The sequence below is a fragment of the Oculina patagonica genome, chromosome 9, assembly GCF_052425735.1.
Source record: "Oculina patagonica isolate OP01 chromosome 9, crgOcupat, whole genome shotgun sequence".
Lineage (NCBI taxonomy): Eukaryota > Metazoa > Cnidaria > Anthozoa > Scleractinia > Oculinidae > Oculina > Oculina patagonica.
This window is the reverse complement of record NC_135766.1, coordinates 7,011,094-7,033,853: the sequence shown is the minus strand read 5'-3', so window position 1 is coordinate 7,033,853 and position 22,760 is coordinate 7,011,094. Positions and strand designations below refer to the sequence as shown.

At 36.9% G+C, this 22,760-nt stretch overlaps 3 protein-coding genes across 4 annotated transcripts in view; 1 reads left to right on the top strand and 2 right to left on the bottom strand.

The window, feature by feature from the left end:
• Positions 1-4,118: 4,118 nt before the first annotated feature.
• Positions 4,119-5,338, bottom strand: LOC144666557 (uncharacterized). Its single transcript, XM_078527974.1, has 2 exons — positions 4,220-5,338; positions 4,119-4,127 (listed from the first exon to the last, which is right to left on the bottom strand). Exons 1-2 carry the CDS (start codon positions 5,150-5,152, stop codon positions 4,119-4,121), a joined length of 942 nt encoding a protein of 313 aa, XP_078384100.1. The 5' UTR covers positions 5,153-5,338.
• On the top strand, positions 5,250-8,869 carry LOC144666556 (uncharacterized). Its single transcript, XM_078527973.1, has 2 exons — positions 5,250-6,299; positions 8,843-8,869. The coding sequence occupies exons 1-2, from the start codon at positions 5,250-5,252 to the stop codon at positions 8,867-8,869; spliced, it is 1,077 nt and encodes a 358-aa protein (XP_078384099.1).
• LOC144666767 (uncharacterized) overlaps positions 6,153-22,760 on the bottom strand; it is a 67,887-nt gene continuing 51,279 nt past the window's right edge. For both annotated transcript variants that reach the window (XM_078528156.1, XM_078528157.1), the window contains 4 exons: positions 22,398-22,565; positions 15,903-15,968; positions 14,593-14,685; positions 6,153-9,025 (listed from right to left, as the gene is read on the bottom strand). In XM_078528156.1, coding sequence (XP_078384282.1) covers positions 8,972-9,025; positions 14,593-14,685; positions 15,903-15,968; positions 22,398-22,565 — 381 coding nt within the window. In that variant the 3' untranslated portion in view covers positions 6,153-8,971. The remainder of the gene's footprint in view (positions 9,026-14,592; positions 14,686-15,902; positions 15,969-22,397; positions 22,566-22,760) is intronic.

Sequence of the window (22,760 nt, the reverse complement as noted above, 5' to 3'; positions counted from 1 at the left end):
GGGTGGTCAAAATCCGAAGGAATTTAATTTATTTTACCAAGAATAGCACCGATCGTAATCTTATCCGATAGAGAAAAAACGCTGAAAGTTAGAAGGGAATCGGCCAACCTCGATCCGTGGAGCTTGCCCGGTTCTTACTGACAATGACACTTAATTACAAATCTTCAGTGAGAAACAATACGCCAAGCATCGTTCACCTTTCGAAGCATTTAACTGGGCGAAACAAGCTTGAAGAAGACAGTGAATTATTCGAGAAATTATCCGAAATCTGTATGAAAGTTTGACCGATGTTGTACAGTTAGACGACGCCACGGGAAACAAACGAATTGCGGTTGAACGCTTCGGTTATGTTTACGGATTTGAACAACTTTCCAAATCGGAATAAAGGTTAGTTTTTTCATTGACTTTCAATTGACCATTTTTCTGTTTATTTAATTAATCGGATTATAACAGTGCTTCGTGTTAACGAAAACTTAATAGTTAAATCAAAACAACTTAGCTCATCTTTACGGCGGCATTGCTCAAACTGAAGTGTGCCGAAGTCTTGTGTTATTATTTAAAACAAATAGATTCCATTTTGCCGTGGGTCTGTTCAGTTATAGATCACAGAAGACGTCAAAATGTGGTATGAACATCAGTGACCCACTCGGCTAGCGCCTCGTGGGCCACTTCTCTGTTCATACCACATTTTGACGTCATCTGTGATCTATAACTGAACAGACGCACGGCAAAATGGAATCTATTTGTTAAGTTATCCACCCTTTGAACAACTGGGACCAGACACTTTAAAGGTACCAACATTTGTTTTTTCTTACGATTACGATCTGTAAATTCCTTTACAATGTCAAGAAGAGAAAGTCTGTCTTTCCTTTCTTTGTGACAGTTTAAAATCGTCAGGTTGCTAAATCTAGTAGCTCTAGGGTTATTGTTGAACGAAGCCGTGCTTTTAACCTCCGGGCAGTCGAAAACGATTTTTTACCAGCTGCACTGGTTGCCACTTAATTTTACAAGTACGAGTAAACAACTTGCATACCGTGATGAAAAGCCAGGACGTAATGGCGGCAAGAAATCGCACCATTATTAACTGGACTCGACAACCGAACAATTTATTTGGGAATCGCGTTATAAACCTAACCAGGTCACGAGTTCGGGTCCAAATTAACCAATTACGAAATTAATGGTTTTCCTGAGAGGTCGACTTGCAGAATGAAACCATTTAAAATACATAAACCTGTACTAGCACAAGGTTAAAATTGAAAAAAAAAAATTACAATGTCTGTTGTTAATTCATCATTGCACGTATACTTTGCCCCTAACTTATTACTCATTATTAAAAGTGGCGGGGGAGGGGGGGGGGGGCTAACGCTCCCCTAGCCCCTCCCTCTGCGCGGTCCCTGTGTTGTGCCATGAGCATTCCGTATTTTGTTGTGACGTAAGATATCTATCTTGCACTAATGGGCAGTGAAAATAAATAACTGTGAAGCTACGCTTTTAGGCTTGCCTAAATCGAGATATTTATTAACAACACCAGCCAAACCTCCATACATCAGGCTTAGGATAGCTGGATACCTTATTACATGAAATTTTGGCGACACTTGAATTTAGCGATATTAGCGATTTTTCAAAAAATCGTTAAATTAAAATGCACCAAAATTACGTGGCGCTAAATTAAAGTGAGTATAATATGAAATTCCACCATCTGGTCCGTTGGGAGAAAGCGGGAGTCAAAGAAATCGTCAACAGCGACAAACCACTACCACCTGTTGATCCATTTGAAGAAATCTACCAGGCTTGATTGGTGTTGTTAGAATGTTAATGGCTAGCAAGGGAGGATTGACTTTGTGAAACGATGTAAATATGAGTGAGGAAAGCATGAAGCTGAAGATATGACATTATAGTTACAGTTTTAGTTGTTTTGTTATAACGTTGTGTGATTTTTTTAATGAAGCCATTGACGCTTATGATTTTATCAAATAAATTTTCTATTTCGTAAAAAAAAAAAATGTGTTTGTTCATCATGGTAAAGTAGATAGTAACAACAGTGTAGTCACTTGTGATATGAATCACCAAGTGACTACGCACATCATGAGACAAACGATTAATAATTTTTTTCACATGTTCTATTGTCATCGCAAAATTTTTTAATACCTTACCTTAATTCGCAAAAACGTTTCAGCTTCTACAATTAAGTGACTTATGTTACAAAATTTACGAAAAATCGCTAAATTAAAGTGTCGCTAAATACGGATTTTTCAAAATCGCTAAATTAACGTGACGCCAAAATTTCATGTAATAAGGTTTGCTTCGCTTTTGCGTGAAAAATGAAATTGGGCAAGATCCAGCCATTGTTACGCCACAAAATGTAATAACTGACACAAAATGTAATAGTAACGCAAAATGTAATAACTTTTGCCACAAAATGTTATAGTAACGCAAAATGTAATAACTTTCGACGAAAAATGTAATAACGTCGGTAACGCAAAATGTAACAACTTTTGACGCAAAATGTAATACATAAAAGTAACGCAAAATGTAATAATGTTTTGGTTGGTATATATTTGTTCGAAATATAAGGAATTACATGTGGGTAAGGGACAGAACATCTGTATTTTTTTTTAAACTGGCGGACGCCACGAGCTTTTCCAAAAGGCTACTTTGATTTTTCCAGGGGAAAAGGGGTGAATAGGTGAACTCTCGTTAAATTCCTGTAGAAAAGTATTTTTTCATACAAAAAAGCCCTCCAAATGACACATGCCTTTCTTTATTTTGAAGTGAAGGTACAAAAACTACGATTTGTAATGGTATATATGCTAACTTTATATGGCAACAATGAAATATCATTCAATTCTTTATCCGTTATATTATCACGCTAATTAACGTACTAACAAACAAGCGACTTTGTTCAATTTAGCGTCTTGCAATATTACGCTAGAAGCGAGTCAGCTCCTTTTTAAATAAAAATCGGTAAAAGAATTATGCATATATATATATATATATATATATATATTAAATTGATGAGAATCTTATTTCAAACAAAATCTAACTGCAACTCTGAGGAAGGAAAAATGTAACTTGAAAATGTAAACTGAAACTTTAAACTATTTCAGGGCTCTTTTAATTGCGGGTTCTCCAGTAAATTAAGATTTATTAAGATTTTGCTATCAATTGTGCCTTGATATTGAAACTCTTGCCTAGAGCAAGTCTCTGATGGGTGCCTATTATGATCTTAATCAAAACTATAACAAAATTTTCGATCGGTGATTGGTTATCAGCAGCCCGATTTGAGCACTAATAGGACAGTGTACGCGTCATGCTTGTAATTGGACAGTGTAATAGGACAGTTTACGCGTCATGCCTGTGTAATTGGACAGTACGCGTCATTTTGCGCGCGCTGTTGTTGTGCATTTTGTTGAGTAAACTGTTATGTTTTTCAGTTTTTATAAAAACGTTAAACCATTTGACTAAAGGTTAGTTTGTTTCTCAAATTTTGTCATAGTTTTGATTAATTGGTAACAGGACTTCGTGTCGTCCAATTCTATCTGTAATCATACTCGTGATTAAACAAATCGGACTCCCGCTTCGCGGTCGTCCGATTTTGTTTATCACTCGTATGATTATAGACCGAATTGGACTCCACTCAGTCCTATTACCATTATTAATAAATGAAAAATAATAATTAAAAAATAAATATATGAATGTTTCGAACAAACATATACCAAGAAGATAAAAAGCGTTCTCTGGTAAAATATTTTAAAAATTATTAGCTTTCGACAGCCAGACTGCTGTCTTCGACGGATAAAAATGAAGTGATAAAATGGACCTAAAAATTTGAATATGACTAGCGAATCACATAAATTAAAAAGTTAAAAGTATGTGTAAAAGAATGTTAAACGGAATGCTAAAAGTGTATAAATTACTGTTTGTTTAAAAGAATGTTATATTGTCCTGGCAGAGGGCACGAATTGTTGTCGGCCTCGACCGTTTTTGCCGTGTGCCACGATTTAAGTGTCTTTCTAATGCGATTGTTGCCCTTGTCAATTATCTCCGCGTTTTCAAAGTCGATGGCATGATCAAGAGTCCAGGCATGTTTTGCTACATTGGAGCCTTTAGCGCATTGTTTAGTATTCCTGATATGTTCTTTTCGCCGTGTGCTAAACGATCTTTTTGTCTCGCCGATGTAACTCCAGGGACAAGACGCACAAGCGATTTTGTAAACAACATTACACTGGTCGTCGACCGGAGGTCGAAACTTGGGAACAGGGAACTCTTGTTGTAGTGTCTTGATTGGTTTGTTGGTTACTCGGATATCGTGACTTTTGAGAATTCTTGTAAGAGGTTCGGTAATGCCTTTGATGTAAGGAAGGACCGCGAAACTCTGACTATTCATTGGATCAGCCCAACTGAAGAACATCCCAACCAGTTCTTCAGGTGAAGGTGTTGGGGGGTTCGAAGATTTCTTTCTTATGATATCAGCTGTGACCTTTGGTGGGTAGCCATTAGATTGTAACGCGATGCTAATGCGATCAATTTCACGGGCTTTTCCAGATTCCGAGTTTGGTAGTTTTAGAGCTCTATGCAGAAGTGTCGCTGCAGTGCTGATTTTGTGATCTCTGTCATGATGTGAGCGAAAGTCAAGGTATCTATCCGTGTGTGTGGGCTTCCGGTAGACATCAATGTTGAGCTTATTATTGTCGCGAGAAATAAGAGTGTCGAGGAATGACAACTGGCCATTAGATTCGTGCTCAATGGTGAAGGAAATATGCGGGTCGATAGAGTTCAGAGAATCATGGAAGGAAGCAACAGCATTCTTCTTGATGACACAAAAACTGTCGTCAACATAGCGTTTCCAGATTTTGGGTGGAACAGGGGTTGAATTGATTGCTGTTTCTTCAATTTCCTCCATACATAAGTTGGCTACAACGGGGCTCACAGGACTACCCATGGCACAGCCGTGGATTTGTTTGTAGATGTTGTCGTTGTAAATGAAATAATTGTTGGACAGCACAACGTTTAATAAACAAATTATGTCATCAATGTCTAGACTGCTCCTGGAATGGAGAGAAGAATCATCTTCTAATTTATTTCTGATGTAGTTGCAAGCTTTTTCCACAGGAATAGCGGTGAATAACGAAACCACGTCAAAGGAGACCATAGTTTCGTCATCTAGGATGTTGATGTCAGCTATATCACGGGAAAAGTTTTGTGAGTTAGGGACTGAAAAGCCATTACGATTTTGGATAGGCGTTAGGATGTTGGTGAGGATAATTTGTTTATTAAACGTTGTGCTGTCCAACAATTATTTCATTTACAACGACAACATCTACAAACAAATCCACGGCTGTGCCATGGGTAGTCCTGTGAGCCCCGTTGTAGCCAACTTATGTATGGAGGAAATTGAAGAAACAGCAATCAATTCAACCCCTGTTCCACCCAAAATCTGGAAACGCTATGTTGACGACAGTTTTTGTGTCATCAAGAAGAATGCTGTTGCTTCCTTCCATGATTCTCTGAACTCTATCGACCCGCATATTTCCTTCACCATTGAGCACGAATCTAATGGCCAGTTGTCATTCCTCGACACTCTTATTTCTCGCGACAATAATAAGCTCAACATTGATGTCTACCGGAAGCCCACACACACGGATAGATACCTTGACTTTCGCTCACATCATGACAGAGATCACAACATCAACACTGCAGCGACACTTCTGCATAGAGCTCTAAAACTACCAAACTCGGAATATGGAAAAGCCCGTGAAATTGATCGCATTAGCATCGCGTTACAATCTAATGGCTACCCACCAAAGGTCACAGCTGATATCATAAGAAAGAAATCTTCGAACCCCCCAACACCTTCACCTGAAGAACTGGTTGGGATGTTCTTCAGTTGGACTGATCCAATGAATAGTCAGAGTTTCGCGGTCCTTCCTTACATCAAAGGCAATACCGAACCTCTTACAAGAATTCTCAAAAGTCACGATATCCGAGTAACCAACAAACCAATCAAGACACTACAACAAGAGTTCCCTGTTCCCAAGTTTCGACCTCCGGTCGACGACCAGTGTAATGTTGTTTACAAAATCCCTTGTGCGTCTTGTCCCTGGAGTTACATCGGCGAGACAAAAAGATCGTTTAGCACACGGCGAAAAGAACATATCAGGAATACTAAACAATGCGCTAAAGGCTCCAATGTAGCAAAACATGCCTGGACTCTTGATCATGCCATCGACTTTGAAAACGCGGAGATAATTGACAAGGGCAACAATCGCATTAGAAAGACACTTAAATCGTGGCACACGGCAAAAACGGTCGAGGCCGACAACAATTCGTGCCCTCTGCCAGGACAATATAACATTCTTTTAAACAAACAGTAATTTATACACTTTTAGCATTCCGTTTAACATTCTTTTACACATACTTTTAACTTTTTAATTTATGTGATTCGCTAGTCATATTCAAATTTTTAGGTCCATTTTATCACTTCATTTTTATCCGTCGAAGACAGCAGTCTGGCTGTCGAAAGCTAATAATTTTTAAAATATTTTACCAGAGAACGCTTTTTATCTTCTTACAATGAATCCTCGTATCGGATCTTCAATATTTTTAAACATATACCAACCAAAACACTATTACATTTTGCGTTACCGACGTTATTACGTTTTGCGTCGAAAGTTATTACATTTTGCGTTACTATTACATTTTGCGTCGAAAGTTATTAACTGCGCTGCGCAGTTCTTGCTCTGCACAGGGTTTTTTTTGTCGGTGAGTAGACTGATGCCCCCGCTCGGCCAAACGTCGAGTCACGCAACGTCACGTAGGAATAAATCAGTTACCTTTGGAAACTTTACGAAAATAAGGTCTACTAAGCATGTTTAATGTAAAGTGTTCGATTTTTTAAGTGTTTGACTCAAAAGAAATAATTAATTTTCATGCTATGAAAGAAAAATATATTTTAGCGGACTTGATACTGTGCGTAAAAATATTTTTCTTATATGCTAATGCTGGCCAAATTTAATTCCCACGATCCTGATCCGTGAAACAAAAAAATCTTTTAAATCAGCATCCAGTGTTGTCTTGAATTACCGTTTAAAGATTGAATAACCAGCTCCGAAAATGGAATATTGGAGCAAATAATTAAATCAAATTTGAAAAAAAACACTAGACCTGTGTTTTGCTGAATGGGAATTCCCCGGGGAATTAATTTAGCAATGACGTAACCCTTGCAAGTCAGGGTTTGTCTCAGTGGTTTTCCATCAGATTTCAGAAATCCTCTAGATGACACAGCTCCAAAAAAAAAATAACGCTAAAAAGTCAAACATTTCACACTTAACATGCTAAGTTTAGACCAGAGGATTTGTTTAGTTTCCGTTTGTGGCAGATTTAAACCTTTCAGAGCATTGCGTGATTCTTGCCGATCAGTGTCTTGTGAAAGTAAAAATTTGCTAACGCCAGCACATTCCAGGACACAAACGTAATGTAAATAAATGTAAATTCTTGCCCGCTAAAGCGTATTTGTTTAAAGCGTGAAATTTTAGTATTTTTTCGATTCAAACTTTTCAAAATACTTCACACTGAATTTTGTAAGGAAAGATTAATGGCTTCGCAAAGATTTGAAAGGAAGCTGATAATAGCTTTGAAAAATTACGTGACTCGAGGTCTAGCCGATCGAAAGTGAAACTTGTCATGTCAGCACATTCTTTTACACCAACGTAATGGTATTTATTCACAGATTCTGGCCCGCTGAAATATATTTTTCTTTTGACGCATGAAAATTTAGAAATTTCTTTGAGTAAAACGCTTCAAAATCGGACATTTCATGCTAAACATGCTTATTAAGACCAAAGCATTTGAAAATTTCCCATTGGTAAGTTTTTTCTAGCTTTTAAACCTTGCGTGACCCGAGCCCGGCCGAGCGGGGCATCAGTCTGGTCACTGAGAAAGAACAAGAAGCTCTTAGAGCTTAAAACTGCGCTGGTCACGTGACCAGCCAGAGGACTCTTGTTGGAGGTTCAAAAAATTCACCCCCCCCCCCCCTCACTCCATCCCCTGCGTCAAAAATGTTGCGACTGACAAACAAACCATAAGAAAACATCTTGTGTGACATTTCATGGTTGACTAGTTCCATCTGCAATTAAATATTTTCTTGTATGGTAATGCTAGTCAGATTCCCACGATCCGTGAAGCCAGACAATCTATTGAATCAGCATCCAGTGTTGTATCGAATTAATGTTTAAACACTGAACAATCGTTCCTACAATAGAATATTGAAGCAAAGGTTTAAATCAAATTTGAGAAGAATACTTGAGCTGTTTTTAGCAGAGTAAAGAAAGAAAAATACATTTCGCTTAAAAATTGAATATTTCACACTAAACTTGCTAAATGAAGGCCAAAGGATTCGTAAGGTTTGCATAAGTAGCTGAATAACAGCTTTTTAAACATTGCGTGACTGGCCGATCACAATCAAAGCCTTGTGAAAGTGAAAGTTGTCATGTCAGCACATTCTTTGACACGAACGTAATAGTATAATTTCGGATGGAACTAGTCAACCATGAAATGTCACGCAAGGTGTTTTCCTACCATCTTGTTTGTCAGTCGCAACATTGTTCGACGCAGGTAAAGGGGATAAGGGGGGGGGGGGGGCGGCGCGCATTTTTTGTTCCCCTGACATGGCTCCCCTAAAGTGCTCACGAGACCAGCGCAGTTGTAAGCTCTAAGAGCTCTTGTTACATTTTGCGTTACTATTACATTTTGTGTCAGTTATTACATTTTGTGGCGTAACAGCCATTTTGACCTCACACTACTTTTCTACTTGGTAAAAACACATCCCTTTTCCCCTGTACAGATAGGAGGCTCTGTCATGTGTTATTGACTCAAGTTTGTCAACTATTAGTTTCTTGTCAACTGCTCGTCTCTAAAAAGTTTCCTTTTCATTATCACTATTCCAACAAGTCTTCTAACACTTTCCAGGACATCAACTTCTATTGAGTGAATTCAAATAATCGTCTGTCCACCTCTTGAGATTGGCCTATCACAACAAACAATCGCTAAATTAACACTTTTTACATGACAAATTCTGTATACTAAAGCTGGTCATTCCTAAAGTTATTCCCGATTTTTATGAAGCCAAATAATTAAGGTCAGTGAACCAGGGCTCGAGACTAACGATAGCCAACTAGCCAAAGGCTAGTAGAAATGCAGTTTTGGCTAGTAGGTTCTGTGCTTTCACTAGCCAAAATGGCTAAGTAAAATTAATTTTCCGAAATTTGTTTAGAAGAAGAACATACATCAAAATCGACTGCAAGAGAATAGAACTCACAAGTACACTGTCGTCACATACATGAATATCAAAGACTGCAAAAAGGGTAAAAATTACCAAAACTTAACCTAAAATTAACCCAAAAGGTAATAATAACAGAGTCAGTGAAGACGGTAAAGTGCCTCTGCCCAAGCGTAGTAGATCAACGTTTTCACTAGCCAATAGCCTAGCTAGCAAAAAAGTGAGTCTCAAGCCCTGAAGGTCTTTCTAAAACTCAAAATTACTAAATAAGTACTGCTTGACGTACTTCTACGTTTTATATTTAACAAATTCCCCATTTCCCCCAGAATCCCCTAGATGGCATATTCTTGCCCACCATTAGAGGAACTAAAATAACTACGAATATCAATTGAAATTGTTTATAGATATGCCAACATATAACAGACTAGGAGAAACTTAGTAGTACATTATTGTGCTTACATATAATGGGCTAGGAGAAACTTAGTAGTACATTATTGTGCTTACATATAATAGGATAGGAGAAACTTAGTAGTACATTATTGTGCTTACATATAATAGGCTAGGAGAAACTTAGTAGTACATTATTGTGCTTACATATAATAGGCTAGGAGAAACTTAGTAGTACATTATTGTGCTTACATATAATAGGCTAGGAGAAACTTAGTAGTACATTATTGTGCTTACATATAATAGGCTAGGAGAAACTTAGTAGTACATTATTGTGCTAACATATAATAGGCTAGAAGAAACTTAGTAGTACATTATTGTGCTTACATATAAAAGGCTAGGAGAAACTTAGTAGTACATTATTGTGCTAACATATAATAGGCTAGGAGAAACTTAGTAGTACATTATTGTGCTTACATATAATAGGCTAGAAGAAACTTAGTAGTACATTATTGTGCTTACATATAATAGGCTAGGAGAAACTTAGTAGTACATTATTGTGCTAACATATAATAGGCTAGGAGAAACTTAGTAGTACATTATTGTGCTAACATATAATAGGCTAGGAGAAACTTAGTAGTACATTATTGTGCTAACATATAATGGGCTAGGAGAAACTTAGTAGTACATTATTGTGCTAACATATAATAGGCTAGGAAAAACTTAGTAGTACATTATTGTGCTAACATATAATAGGCTAGGAGAAACTTAGTAGTACATTATTGTGCTAACATATAATAGGCTAGGAGAAACTTAGTAGTACATTATTGTGCTTACATATAATAGGCTAGGAGAAACTTAGTAGTACATTATTGTGCTTACATATAATAGGCTAGAAGAAACTTAGTAGTACATTATTGTGCTTACATATAATGGGCTAGGAGAAACTTAGTAGTACATTATTGTGCTAACATATAATAGGCTAGGAAAAACTTAGTAGTACATTATTGTGCTAACATATAATAGGCTAGGAGAAACTTAGTAGTACATTATTGTGCTAACATATAATAGGCTAGGAGAAACTTAGTAGTACATTATTGTGCTAACATATAATAGGCTAGGAGAAACTTAGTAGTACATTATTGTGCTAACATATAATAGGCTAGGAGAAACTTAGTAGTACATTATTGTGCTAACATATAATAGGCTAGGAGAAACTTAGTAGTACATTATTGTGCTTACATATAATAGGCTAGGAGAAACTTAGTAGTACATTATTGTGCTTACATATAATAGGCTAGAAGAAACTTAGTAGTACATTATTGTGCTTACATATAATAGGCTAGGAGAAACTTAGTAGTACATTATTGTGCTAACATATAATAGGCTAGGAAAAACTTAGTAGTACATTATTGTGCTAACATATAATAGGCTAGGAGAAACTTAGTAGTACATTATTGTGCTAACATATAATAGGCTAGGAGAAACTTAGTAGTACATTATTGTGCTAACATATAATAGGCTAGGAGAAACTTAGTAGTACATTATTGTGCTTACATATAATAGGCTAGGAGAAACTTAGTAGTACATTATTGTGCTTACATATAATAGGCTAGAAGAAACTTAGTAGTACATTATTGTGCTAACATATAATAGGCTAGAAGAAACTTAGTAGTACATTATTGTGCTTACATATAAAAGGCTAGGAGAAACTTAGTAGTACATTATTGTGCTAACATATAATAGGCTAGGAGAAACTTAGTAGTACATTATTGTGCTTACATATAATAGGCTAGAAGAAACTTAGTAGTACATTATTGTGCTTACATATAATAGGCTAGGAGAAACTTAGTAGTACATTATTGTGCTAACATATAATAGGCTAGGAGAAACTTAGTAGTAATTATTGTGCTAACATATAATAGGCTAGGAGAAACTTAGTAGTCTTTATTGTGCTAACATATAATGGGCTAGGAGAAACTTAGTAGTACATTATTGTGCTAACATATAATAGGCTAGGAAAACTTAGTAGTACATTATTGTGCTAACATATAATAGGCTAGGAGAAACTTAGTAGTACATTATTGTGCTAACATATAATAGGCTAGGAGAAACTTAGTAGTACATTATTGTGCTTACATATAATAGGCTAGGAGAAACTTAGTAGTACATTATTGTGCTTACATATAATAGGCTAGAAGAAACTTAGTAGTACATTATTGTGCTTACATATAATGGGCTAGGAGAAACTTAGTAGTACATTATTGTGCTAACATATAATAGGCTAGGAAAAACTTAGTAGTACATTATTGTGCTAACATATAATAGGCTAGGAGAAACTTAGTAGTACATTATTGTGCTAACATATAATAGGCTAGGAGAAACTTAGTAGTACATTATTGTGCTAACATATAATAGGCTAGGAGAAACTTAGTAGTACATTATTGTGCTAACATATAATAGGCTAGGAGAAACTTAGTAGTACATTATTGTGCTAACATATAATAGGCTAGGAGAAACTTAGTAGTACATTATTGTGCTAACATATAATAGGCTAGGAGAAACTTAGTAGTACATTATTGTGCTTACATATAATAGGCTAGGAGAAACTTAGTAGTACATTATTGTGCTTACATATAATAGGCTAGAAGAAACTTAGTAGTACATTATTGTGCTTACATATAATGGGCTAGGAGAAACTTAGTAGTACATTATTGTGCTAACATATAATAGGCTAGGAAAAACTTAGTAGTACATTATTGTGCTAACATATAATAGGCTAGAAGAAACTTAGTAGTACATTATTGTGCTTACATATAATAGGCTAGGAGAAACTTAGTGGTACATTATTGTGCTAACATATAATAGGCTAGGAGAAACTTAGTAGTACATTATTGTGCTTACATATAATAGGCTAGGAGAAACTTAGTAGTACATTATTGTGCTTACATATAATAGGATAGGAGAAACTTAGTAGTACATTATTGTGCCAACATATAACAGGCTAGGAGAAACTTAGTAGTACATTATTGTGCTAACATATAATAGGCTAGGAGAAACTTAGTAGTACATTATTGTGCTTACATATAATAGGCTAGGAGAAACTTAGTAGTACATTATTGTGCTTACATATAATAGGCTAGGAGAAACTTAGTAGTACATTATTGTGCTAACATATAATAGGCTAGAAGAAACTTAGTAGTACATTATTGTGCTTACATATGAAAGGCTAGGAGAAACTTAGTAGTACATTATTGTGCTAACATATAATAGGCTAGGAGAAACTTAGTAGTACATTATTGTGCTTACATATAATAGGCTAGAAGAAACTTAGTAGTACATTATTGTGCTTACATATAATAGGCTAGGAGAAACTTAGTAGTACATTATTGTGCTAACATATAATAGGCTAGGAGAAACTTAGTAGTACATTATTGTGCTAACATATAATAGGCTAGGAGAAACTTAGTAGTCTTTATTGTGCTAACATATAATGGGCTAGGAGAAACTTAGTAGTACATTATTGTGCTAACATATAATAGGCTAGGAAAAACTTAGTAGTACATTATTGTGCTAACATATAATAGGCTAGGAGAAACTTAGTAGTACATTATTGTGCTAACATATAATAGGCTAGGAGAAACTTAGTAGTACATTATTGTGCTTACATATAATAGGCTAGGAGAAACTTAGTAGTACATTATTGTGCTTACATATAATAGGCTAGAAGAAACTTAGTAGTACATTATTGTGCTTACATATAATGGGCTAGGAGAAACTTAGTAGTACATTATTGTGCTAACATATAATAGGCTAGGAAAAACTTAGTAGTACATTATTGTGCTAACATATAATAGGCTAGGAGAAACTTAGTAGTACATTATTGTGCTAACATATAATAGGCTAGGAGAAACTTAGTAGTACATTATTGTGCTAACATATAATAGGCTAGGAGAAACTTAGTAGTACATTATTGTGCTAACATATAATAGGCTAGGAGAAACTTAGTAGTACATTATTGTGCTAACATATAATAGGCTAGGAGAAACTTAGTAGTACATTATTGTGCTTACATATAATAGGCTAGGAGAAACTTAGTAGTACATTATTGTGCTTACATATAATAGGCTAGAAGAAACTTAGTAGTACATTATTGTGCTTACATATAATGGGCTAGGAGAAACTTAGTAGTACATTATTGTGCTAACATATAATAGGCTAGGAAAAACTTAGTAGTACATTATTGTGCTAACATATAATAGGCTAGGAGAAACTTAGAAGTACATTATTGTGCTAACATATAATAGGCTAGGAGAAACTTAGTAGTACATTATTGTGCTTACATATAATAGGCTAGGAGAAACTTAGTAGTACATTATTGTGCTTACATATGAAAGGCTAGGAGAAACTTAGTAGTACATTATTGTGCTTACATATGAAAGGCTAAAAGAAACTTAGTAGTACGTTATTGTGCTAACATATAATAGGCTAGGAGAAACTTAGTAGTACATTATTGTGCTTACATATAATAGGCTAGGAGAAACTTAGTAGTACATTATTGTGCTTACATATGAAAGGCTAGGAGAAACTTAGTAGTACATTATTGTGCTTACATATGAAAGGCTAGAAGAAACTTAGTAGTACATTATTGTGCTAACATATGAAAGGCTAGAAGAAACTTAGTAGTACATTATTGTGCTTACATATGAAAGGCTAGAAGAAACTTAGTAGTACATTATTGTGCTAACATATGAAAGGCTAGAAGAAACTTAGTAGTACATTATTGTGCTTACATATGAAAGGCTAGAAGAAACTTAGTAGTACATTATTGTGCTTACATATGAAAGGCTACAAGAAACTTAGTAGTACATTATTGTGCTAACATATGAAAGGCTAGAAGAAACTTAGTAGTACATTATTCTGCTTACCTTACACCAAATTAATGTCTCATCGAGTTTCTTGTAAATAAATTTCATTTCGCTGTCGCTGAATAACTGTGAGCTGATTTCAGAGGCTAGAGGCTATGTATACAAATAAATGAATGGCATTATTAATACAGTGCAATCCTTGTTTTGTGACGTGTTGCAACAAATTACATCATGAAATGAATTTATCAATGAAATTTGACTTAATGCCGCATTTTAATGTTCCATTTTGTTGAATCAGTCACTGTCAGCAGGGTTGCCTCAAGCGGCTGGCTAACTATGCCGAGGGGTCATACTTGGAAAGAATCAATGCAAACGACAAGAAATGCACCTAATTTTCAAGCTAGGCACCAGTCAGCCACACGGTCTGAATTCCAATTTTCGATATTTTTATGTTGTCGCGCACTCTTTTCTTGCGCGCACCTTTAAACTCAGATTTGGTTTCATGGTGCAAGCCAGCGTTTTTAACTAAAATCTTGATCTTCCACTGATGAAGGGCTGAGCCCGAATGGCCCCCCCGGGCATTTTACATTTTTAAAATGTCTGATCAAAATTCCCAATATATAGGCCAGTTGCATGGTCAAATGCCCCACCGGTCAGGCTGAAATGTCATTGTGTTGGGCTTTCTCGTTAACACTTGGTCTAAACCGACAATCGTGCCCTGTAAATCAGCCAATTTTAATAGTAAAAGATACGTTGAAACTACTTTATATTAACGTAACCACTAACTTCACAAGCTTGAGCTTACCAACGTTATATAGTTTATGACACATTTTGTCAAAGGGAAATGCCCGACCATCCGGGCTACTGTTCGATCAAATTACCCACTATCGGGCCTTAGTAGCTGTCAAATACCCGGGGGTTGCCCGGGGTGATGATCTCGCTTGGAATTGTCTGATACATGAAACTTTTTAACTTAGCACGCGCCAAGCATGTTCGAATACGCTATCAAATATTGAAATTTCGTATTTAAACATGCTTAGCTTAAAAGTAAAGTAATATAATTGTAGTCAGGAGTAGACATTAAAAGTTCTTAAAAAATTTCTACCGACTCTGAAACTTAGAAAAAGACGTTGGACCGAGAACCTTTGGCCTTCTTCGGTTATTAATACCTTAATATCTATTCAAATGAAATATTTAGCTGCTCAAACAGCTATAAAAGTCGAAAATGAAAACGACGAATAGTTGAAATCCTTTAGCAGACATGTGAAAGTTAAACATATTTTACAAGTTAGATTGAATAACCTGATGAAATTCCCCTGCTTCAACCTTTTTTTAGTGCCCATTTGAATAAAAATATAAAGTTAACTCACAATTATCTTTTTCTTTTTCGGCGAGGATACTTCACGGACAACTTTCATAAGAATGGAGCCCAGAACCTAAAAAGCAGAGACACAATAAAAATTGTTATCCTCCATAAGGAAAAGTACATCAAATCACGGTCTTGGTGCACTGTAGACCGAATTGCAGTGGAATAACGCTGAACAGTGACTGCACATCAAAAGACACAAGTTTGTGGTCGTAGTCATGGATTCTGTATTTTCTTGATGGCGTTAATATTGTTATCAGTCGATTGTAGTTTATGTCAGCCGCAAAAAGATGATTGACATTTGCAATTTGCATTTGCATTTGCATTTGCGGGATTAGTCAAAAGCAGGGGCAATATTAGTGAGAAGTAAAAAACTATTAAAAGAAATATACCATAGTATGGAAAACGATCCCGATTTGACAAAACTAGGCGCCCACAGTGATATTTTTTAAGCAAGCCCATCGGGTAATTCTTGCTGTTACATAGTCAGTTGATTTGTTTGTTAGCCTGTCTACAGCCGTTCTGCTTGAGCGGAGCGGGACGGCTATACACGTTAGGCTATTCATTCCTTCGGAGTTCGGACAGTTCGGAGTTTGAAACAACAACAACTGTTTTCCTCAATATATTACAGCTAATAGAGTATCTGTTCATTTACACTGAACAAGAGGTCGAGATCTGCCAGCTGACTCGTCCCCAGTCGTCTCTTATGCGAAAATTGCAAGACGCAAAGGATGATGGGAAAAAGGAAAGGCGAGAGACGACTGGTAGATCCTGTTTCCAAGATGGCGGACAGATTAATGGCGGTGTTGAGATAAAAATAGGCACTATTAGTTAGAATGCTTTCGGGCTCTTTAAAACACCACAAACTGCTCTTCCACGATATATCTAACAATCGGAGATTTTGTTTATCCATATGACACGACTAGTATTCGCCCATCACACAACTATAGATCACTACAGTGTAATTAATCTTTCCCGCCAGGGTAATATAGAGACCTCAATTTAACTAAAACTCTTTCAGTCTAATTGAAATGCCGGTAAGCGTCAACAGACTTGTCTTCATTTCTTTTTTGGTGAGAAAGTTAAACTTAAACTGAAAAATATTAATGTCTGACAGTTTCCTGTTGAAAGTGTTATGTTTGGGTCAAGGGGTCACGGCTAAATCTGTTTTCAGTTGTTACTTTTATTTCCAGTCAAAGATGAAAAAATCCTTGTTTTATGAATTGAGGAAAATGGTTTAAAGCTTTGTTGGCCCAATTTATTCTGAAAACAAGGTACTTGGTTTTTTCATGGAATAAAACACGGGAATAAATGGTCACGGCATTCGCAGCATGATCATGTTGTAATATTTCTTAACTCATGCAGAGAGAATTTTATTGACTCACAAACGATAACACATCAACATTGTAATCCAGAATTATAGAGATCCATACATTGCAATGATTACAAAATGATACTTGTGATTTTTCTTCTCTTCGAATATTCAAATGTTTCCAATGTTTCTGCTGGTATACCATCCAGTAGATGTCATTGTAGCGACAATTTAGAGCGGTTCCCTGGAGCGGTTCAAATCAGCGGCAAACGCGTACAAGCCGATATTAACCCTTTGACTCCTGCACCGGCCTAAACCGGCCGCAAAGGATCGGGGCATTTGTTCCGCTTGTGACGTCATCACCTTTCACCCAGAAAGGCCACATCTATGCTCGAATTGTGAAGCAGAAAAAGACCTTTCCAACGATACCTCAACCAGCGCGATTAGATTAATGGAACTTGAAATATGCACCAAAACGCTTCAAAATTTTAGTGAAAAACTCAGAGGAAAATTGCCTCTTTCCACCCTTTGCTTGTCCATGGTAAGTAGTTCTTGCCTCCTTTACGCTTTCGCGGAAATTCTTCTACTAAAACGAAGCCTGCTAGAAGGCCAAACACTGCAGCAAAAAGAAAGGAAGAAAAAGAAAAGGAAAAGCGAAAAAAAAAAATAACAAAAAACGATGTCCAAACTTTGATTTGTGCGCATGCACGAGCTAAAAAGTTGTCAAACTTGATTCTGGTGAGAAATAAGCATGCATTTTGTGTTTTGAGGGCCGATTTCAGTGATTTGGAGCTTTTTTAGCTTATAATAGACCTTAAAAGGTCAAAAACACCTAAAAAATGCGTTTTTTTGGAAAATCTCCAGGAGTCAAAGGGTTAAAGCACAAATAGCTACAACTGTTGAACAAAACTGAGTGATGTTTGAGCGTTTCTTCTCGTAAATCAATTGAAGTCGCCTTCTACTGTCCTGAAACCTTCCTTGGCCTTTGTTTTGACGGACGCTTGACGCGCGCCATCTCAGTGCGATAAAGAAAAGCCGTGAAAGTAGCTTTCTAGCCGCCAAATACCTCTAAAATTTTACCTGGTACGACAATTAGGGACCCTAAATGCATCTAGCCAAAAATATACCCGAAAAACGGCCAGTGCATACTTTTTGACTTTTCAACACACTTTTCGACTCATAATCTGCCAGTTAGGCTCGATTTCCGCCGCCTCCTCGAGTCCGGTCTTTGTTCCTCCCCGAGAGGAGGGGAGGAGCGCGGGCTCATTTTCCCGAAAAGCGGCTGGAAATCGAGCCTATCTGCCAGTTGTCTCCTTCGCTTCTTCTCTTCCTTCCCATGATTCCCTCCGTGTTGAGCAGTCGACTCAAGACCGGCTCAAAAGACGACTGGGGACGAGTCAGGATCTGCCAGGGAGAGTTAATCCCTAGGGGACGGAGGGGGAGGTTTTTTTTTTTCTATTTACTACGTTGAACCAAACAATACTATGCATATTTTTAAATAAGAGACTGTGTATAAATATTTTTTGGTGCAAAGAAACATTATAAACCTCATAATGGAATGATCCTCTGATTTGCTATTATATAAAACAAATTGATATTACAGAAGACATCCAAATGTTGGAAGAACATAAGTGACCCACTTGGCTGCTGAATGATGGCCACATTTTTTCTCATCACATTTTAATGACACCTGTGATCTAATGTACTGAACAGACGCACAGCAACATGAAGGATTTCTGCTTGTTACAGTCAACGCGCTTCACGCATGAATGCTTGGCGACGTAAGGTTCCAATATTCACATGAACATTTCATGATTCAATTTGATTGACATGCCTTCACTGCAAGATTGAAAGATAAAGATCACGTTCCGAATAATCGAAGCATTCATTTGTAAATTTTGCGCGGAAGCGACTGAGAAATTGAAAATGACGAAAAATCTAGTAAAGATAAAGAGCAATGACCTCGCTCTTGCGTTTGTCAAATGAACAGCAGCTTTTCTAAGCAAAACTCTCAAAGAAATTAGACACGACATCGTCTCCGAAGTAGAAGAATTGTTGCCTCAAAATTTTATGCACCTATCAATGTTAAGCCGCTGGAGGGAAGCCGGGCATAGGCGGGGGATTTGACAGCAAGTATTTGCTCGTAGTGGGGACTTTTGATCGTTTTAATGGACTTTCTTACAACATTTTATTGAAGGTAAGTGACTCTTTTGAACATCCACACATGCCCTGGGGTTGGGCATTTGATCAGAAAGTCTCAGCTAAGTTCAAATGCCCGGCCTATGACCGCCACCCCCCCCCCCCCCCCCCAGCAGCTTAACATTGATACGTGCATTAAGTTTGTTCGAATGGGAATTTCAGTAAGTGCCACCCAAGAGGAGAAACTTCATCTTCAAAAGTGTGTTGTAGAAGAAGAGAGCGGCACAGCATTTAGTTTGTCGATTCAAGTTCACTATAGCTTGGAAAAAACAATTCTCGGGAAGTCCGTCTCACTGATCGCGCCATCGGCATCGAAAGACACGTTTTATGAGGTCCGAATAGGCGTAAAAATTTTCGTAGAGCTCTACGCTTCTACGTTAGTACAGTTCTCACAGATAGGACAGTAGCTCTTGGAAATGCGTATAGCCGTAGATTAGTACAGGCGTTTTCATTCTAAACTTTTCGTTATGAATGCTTCCCGTTTTCTTTATAAACTCTTCACTTCCATAGCTCTACGTTTTCATTCTAAATTCTACGCTTCTACGGCTCTACGTTTTCTTTCTAAACTCTAAGCTTCTACAGCATTGTTTTCATTGTAAACTCTACCGTTCTACGGCTCAATGTTTTCTTTCTAAACTCTAAGCTTCTACAGCTCTACGTTTTCATTGTAGACTCTACGCTTCTACGGCTCTACATTTTCGTTCTAAACTGTACACTTCTACAGCTCAACATTTTTATTCTAACTCTACGCTTCTACGGCTCTACATTTTATTCTAAACTGTACGCTTCTACGGCTCAACGTTTTTATTCTAAACTCTACGCTTCCACGGCTCTACATTTTTATTCTAAACTGTACACTTCTACGGCTCTACGTTATCATTCTAAACTCTACGCTTCTACGGCTCTACGTTTTCATTTTAAACTCTACCGTTCTACGGCTCTACGTTTTTATTCTAAACTCTACGCTTCTAGGGCTGTACGTTTTCATTCTAAACTCTACGGTTCTACGGCTCTACGTTTTTATTCTAAACTCTACGCTTCTACGGTTGTACGTTTTCATTCTAAACTCTACGGTTCTACGGCTCTACGTTTTTATTCTAAACTCTACGCTTCTACGGCTGTACGTTTTCATACTAAACTCTACGCTTCTACGGTTGTACGTTTTCATTCTAAACTCTACGGTTCTACGGCTCTACGTTTTTATTCTTAACTCTACGCTTTTACGGCTGTACGTTTTCATTCTAAACTCTACGGTTCTACGGCTCTACGTTTTTATTCTAAACTCTACGCTTCTACGGCTGTACGTTTTCATTCTAAACTCTACGGTTCTACGGCTCTACGTTTTCATTCTAAACTCTACGGTTCTACGGCTCTACGTTTTTATTCTAAAATCTACCGTTCTACGGCTCAACGTTTTCATTCTAAACTGTACACTTCTACAGCCCAACGTTTTCATTCAACGGCTCAACGTTTTCATTCTAAACTCCATGCTTCTACAGCCCAACGTTTTCATTGTAAACTCTACGGCTCAACGTTTTCATTCTAAACTCCACGCTTCTACAGCTCAACGTTTTCATTGTAAACTATACGGTTCTACGGCTCAACGTTTTTATTCTAAACTGTACACTTCTACAGCACAACGTTTTCATTGTAAATTCTACGGTTCTACGGCTCAACGTTTTCATTCTAAACACCACGCTTCTACAGCCCAACGTTTTCATTGTTAACTCTACGGTTCTACCGCTCAACGTTTTCATTCTAAACACCACGCTTCTACAGCTCAACGTTTTCATTGTAAACTCTACGGCCTTTACGGTTCTACGGCTCAACGTTTTCATTCTAAACTCTACGCTTCTACGGCCCTACGTACTTATTCCGTACTATTCCAACCTGCACGCTTCTATAGGTTATTTTCATTTTAAACTCGACAAGTCTACGGGTCTACATTTTAATTCTTAACTAGAGCTACACTTCTATAACTCTACGTTTACATTATATTCTTTCTTGTGTAATACAAATGAAAATTAATTTTGCTCGTTCTCAAACCTTGTTTTTATTGCCAAATAACTTCGTGTTATCGTCAATATAAAATAAAGTGCTGTAAAAGCGTGCAGTTTAGAATGAAAACATAGACTTGTAGAAGTGTACAATTAAGAATGAAAACGTAGACCAGCAGAAGCTTACAGTTTGGAATAAAAAAGTAGACTCGTAGAAGCATATACATAAGAATAAAAAACGTAGAGCCTTAGAAGCGTACAATTAAAAAGTAAAACCGTGGAAGGACCGTAGAAGCGTACAGTTTAGAATGAGAACGTAGAGCTGTATAACGTTGTATAATAATAAGCGTACCGTTTAGAAAACGTATAGTCGTAGAAGCGTATAATTTAAAATGAACACGCAGGCTTGTTGAATTGTCCTAAACTCTACGCTTGTACGGCTCTACATTCTCATTTTAAACTCTACGCTTCTACGGCTCTACGTTTTATTTTAAACTTGCATAATTTCCAGAGCTACCCACTTATGGATTAGGAATCATGTAATGTGTCGAAACGTACAGCTCTACAGAAATCTTGGACCTCATAAAACGGGCGCCAGTTGTCAGGATGCGTTTGAGAAAACATCCAAACAAGTTCAGCGTGAAGTCGAATCGTTAGAGGATGACATTCAGCTGGCGCAGGATAAACTTCATTCTCTTGAAGAAATCCCTTCATATCGACCCTGGTACATGTAATTTGTTTCCGCACACAGCCGAAAAAAAATTTTCAAAAAAAAATTATCAATTGCCATAACGTCAGATGTCCTATTTTTCAATTTTACCATGGGCTTTTAAATACTTTCAATTTGATTTACAATTGTTCGATTGAAGTTTCGAAGAATAATTTCATTAACTGAAAAATGAAATTGGTGAATGAAATATTTTATGAAAGTTTAAAGTTGTGCGTTCATGCGTGAAGCGCGTTGACTGTAATACTGATTACTTGTCCTGACCTTAAGGTTAGAGATGGCAAGGTTACTGGGTGCATTATCCATTAGCCCATATTCAGAAGGCTTCAACAAAAGTGTAGAAACCAGACCTCTTGAGATGAACAAACCAAGCAGGAGCATGGTACCAGCTTGATTGGCAAATGCACCTTGGGCAGAAAAGGTCATGTTATCCTACAAATACATACAACAATCATGTTCCATATACTGTACAAGTGAACTGTAGAATTAACTTTGATACCAAGTTTCACTATGCTCCATCAATACTACAGTGTACATTTACATAAGCCCATGATAGTAGTCTGTGCATCATTTTTAAATACAACAATTAATTGTCACAATTATGTTGAATGCACATTGAACAGCCTT

What these genes read in the sequence shown, in the direction of transcription:
- LOC144666557 (XM_078527974.1), bottom strand. Translation starts at nt 5,152, where the DNA reads ATGGTCTCCTTTGACGTGGTTTCGTTATTCACCGCTATTCCTGTGGAA.
- LOC144666556 (XM_078527973.1), top strand. Translation starts at nt 5,250, where the DNA reads ATGTTGGTGAGGATAATTTGTTTATTAAACGTTGTGCTGTCCAACAAT. An exon ending in CACTTAAATCGTGGCACACG is followed by an intron (nt 6,300 to 8,842) that starts GCAAAAACGGTC and finishes TCCCCTGTACAG; the next exon opens with ATAGGAGGCTCTGTCATGTG.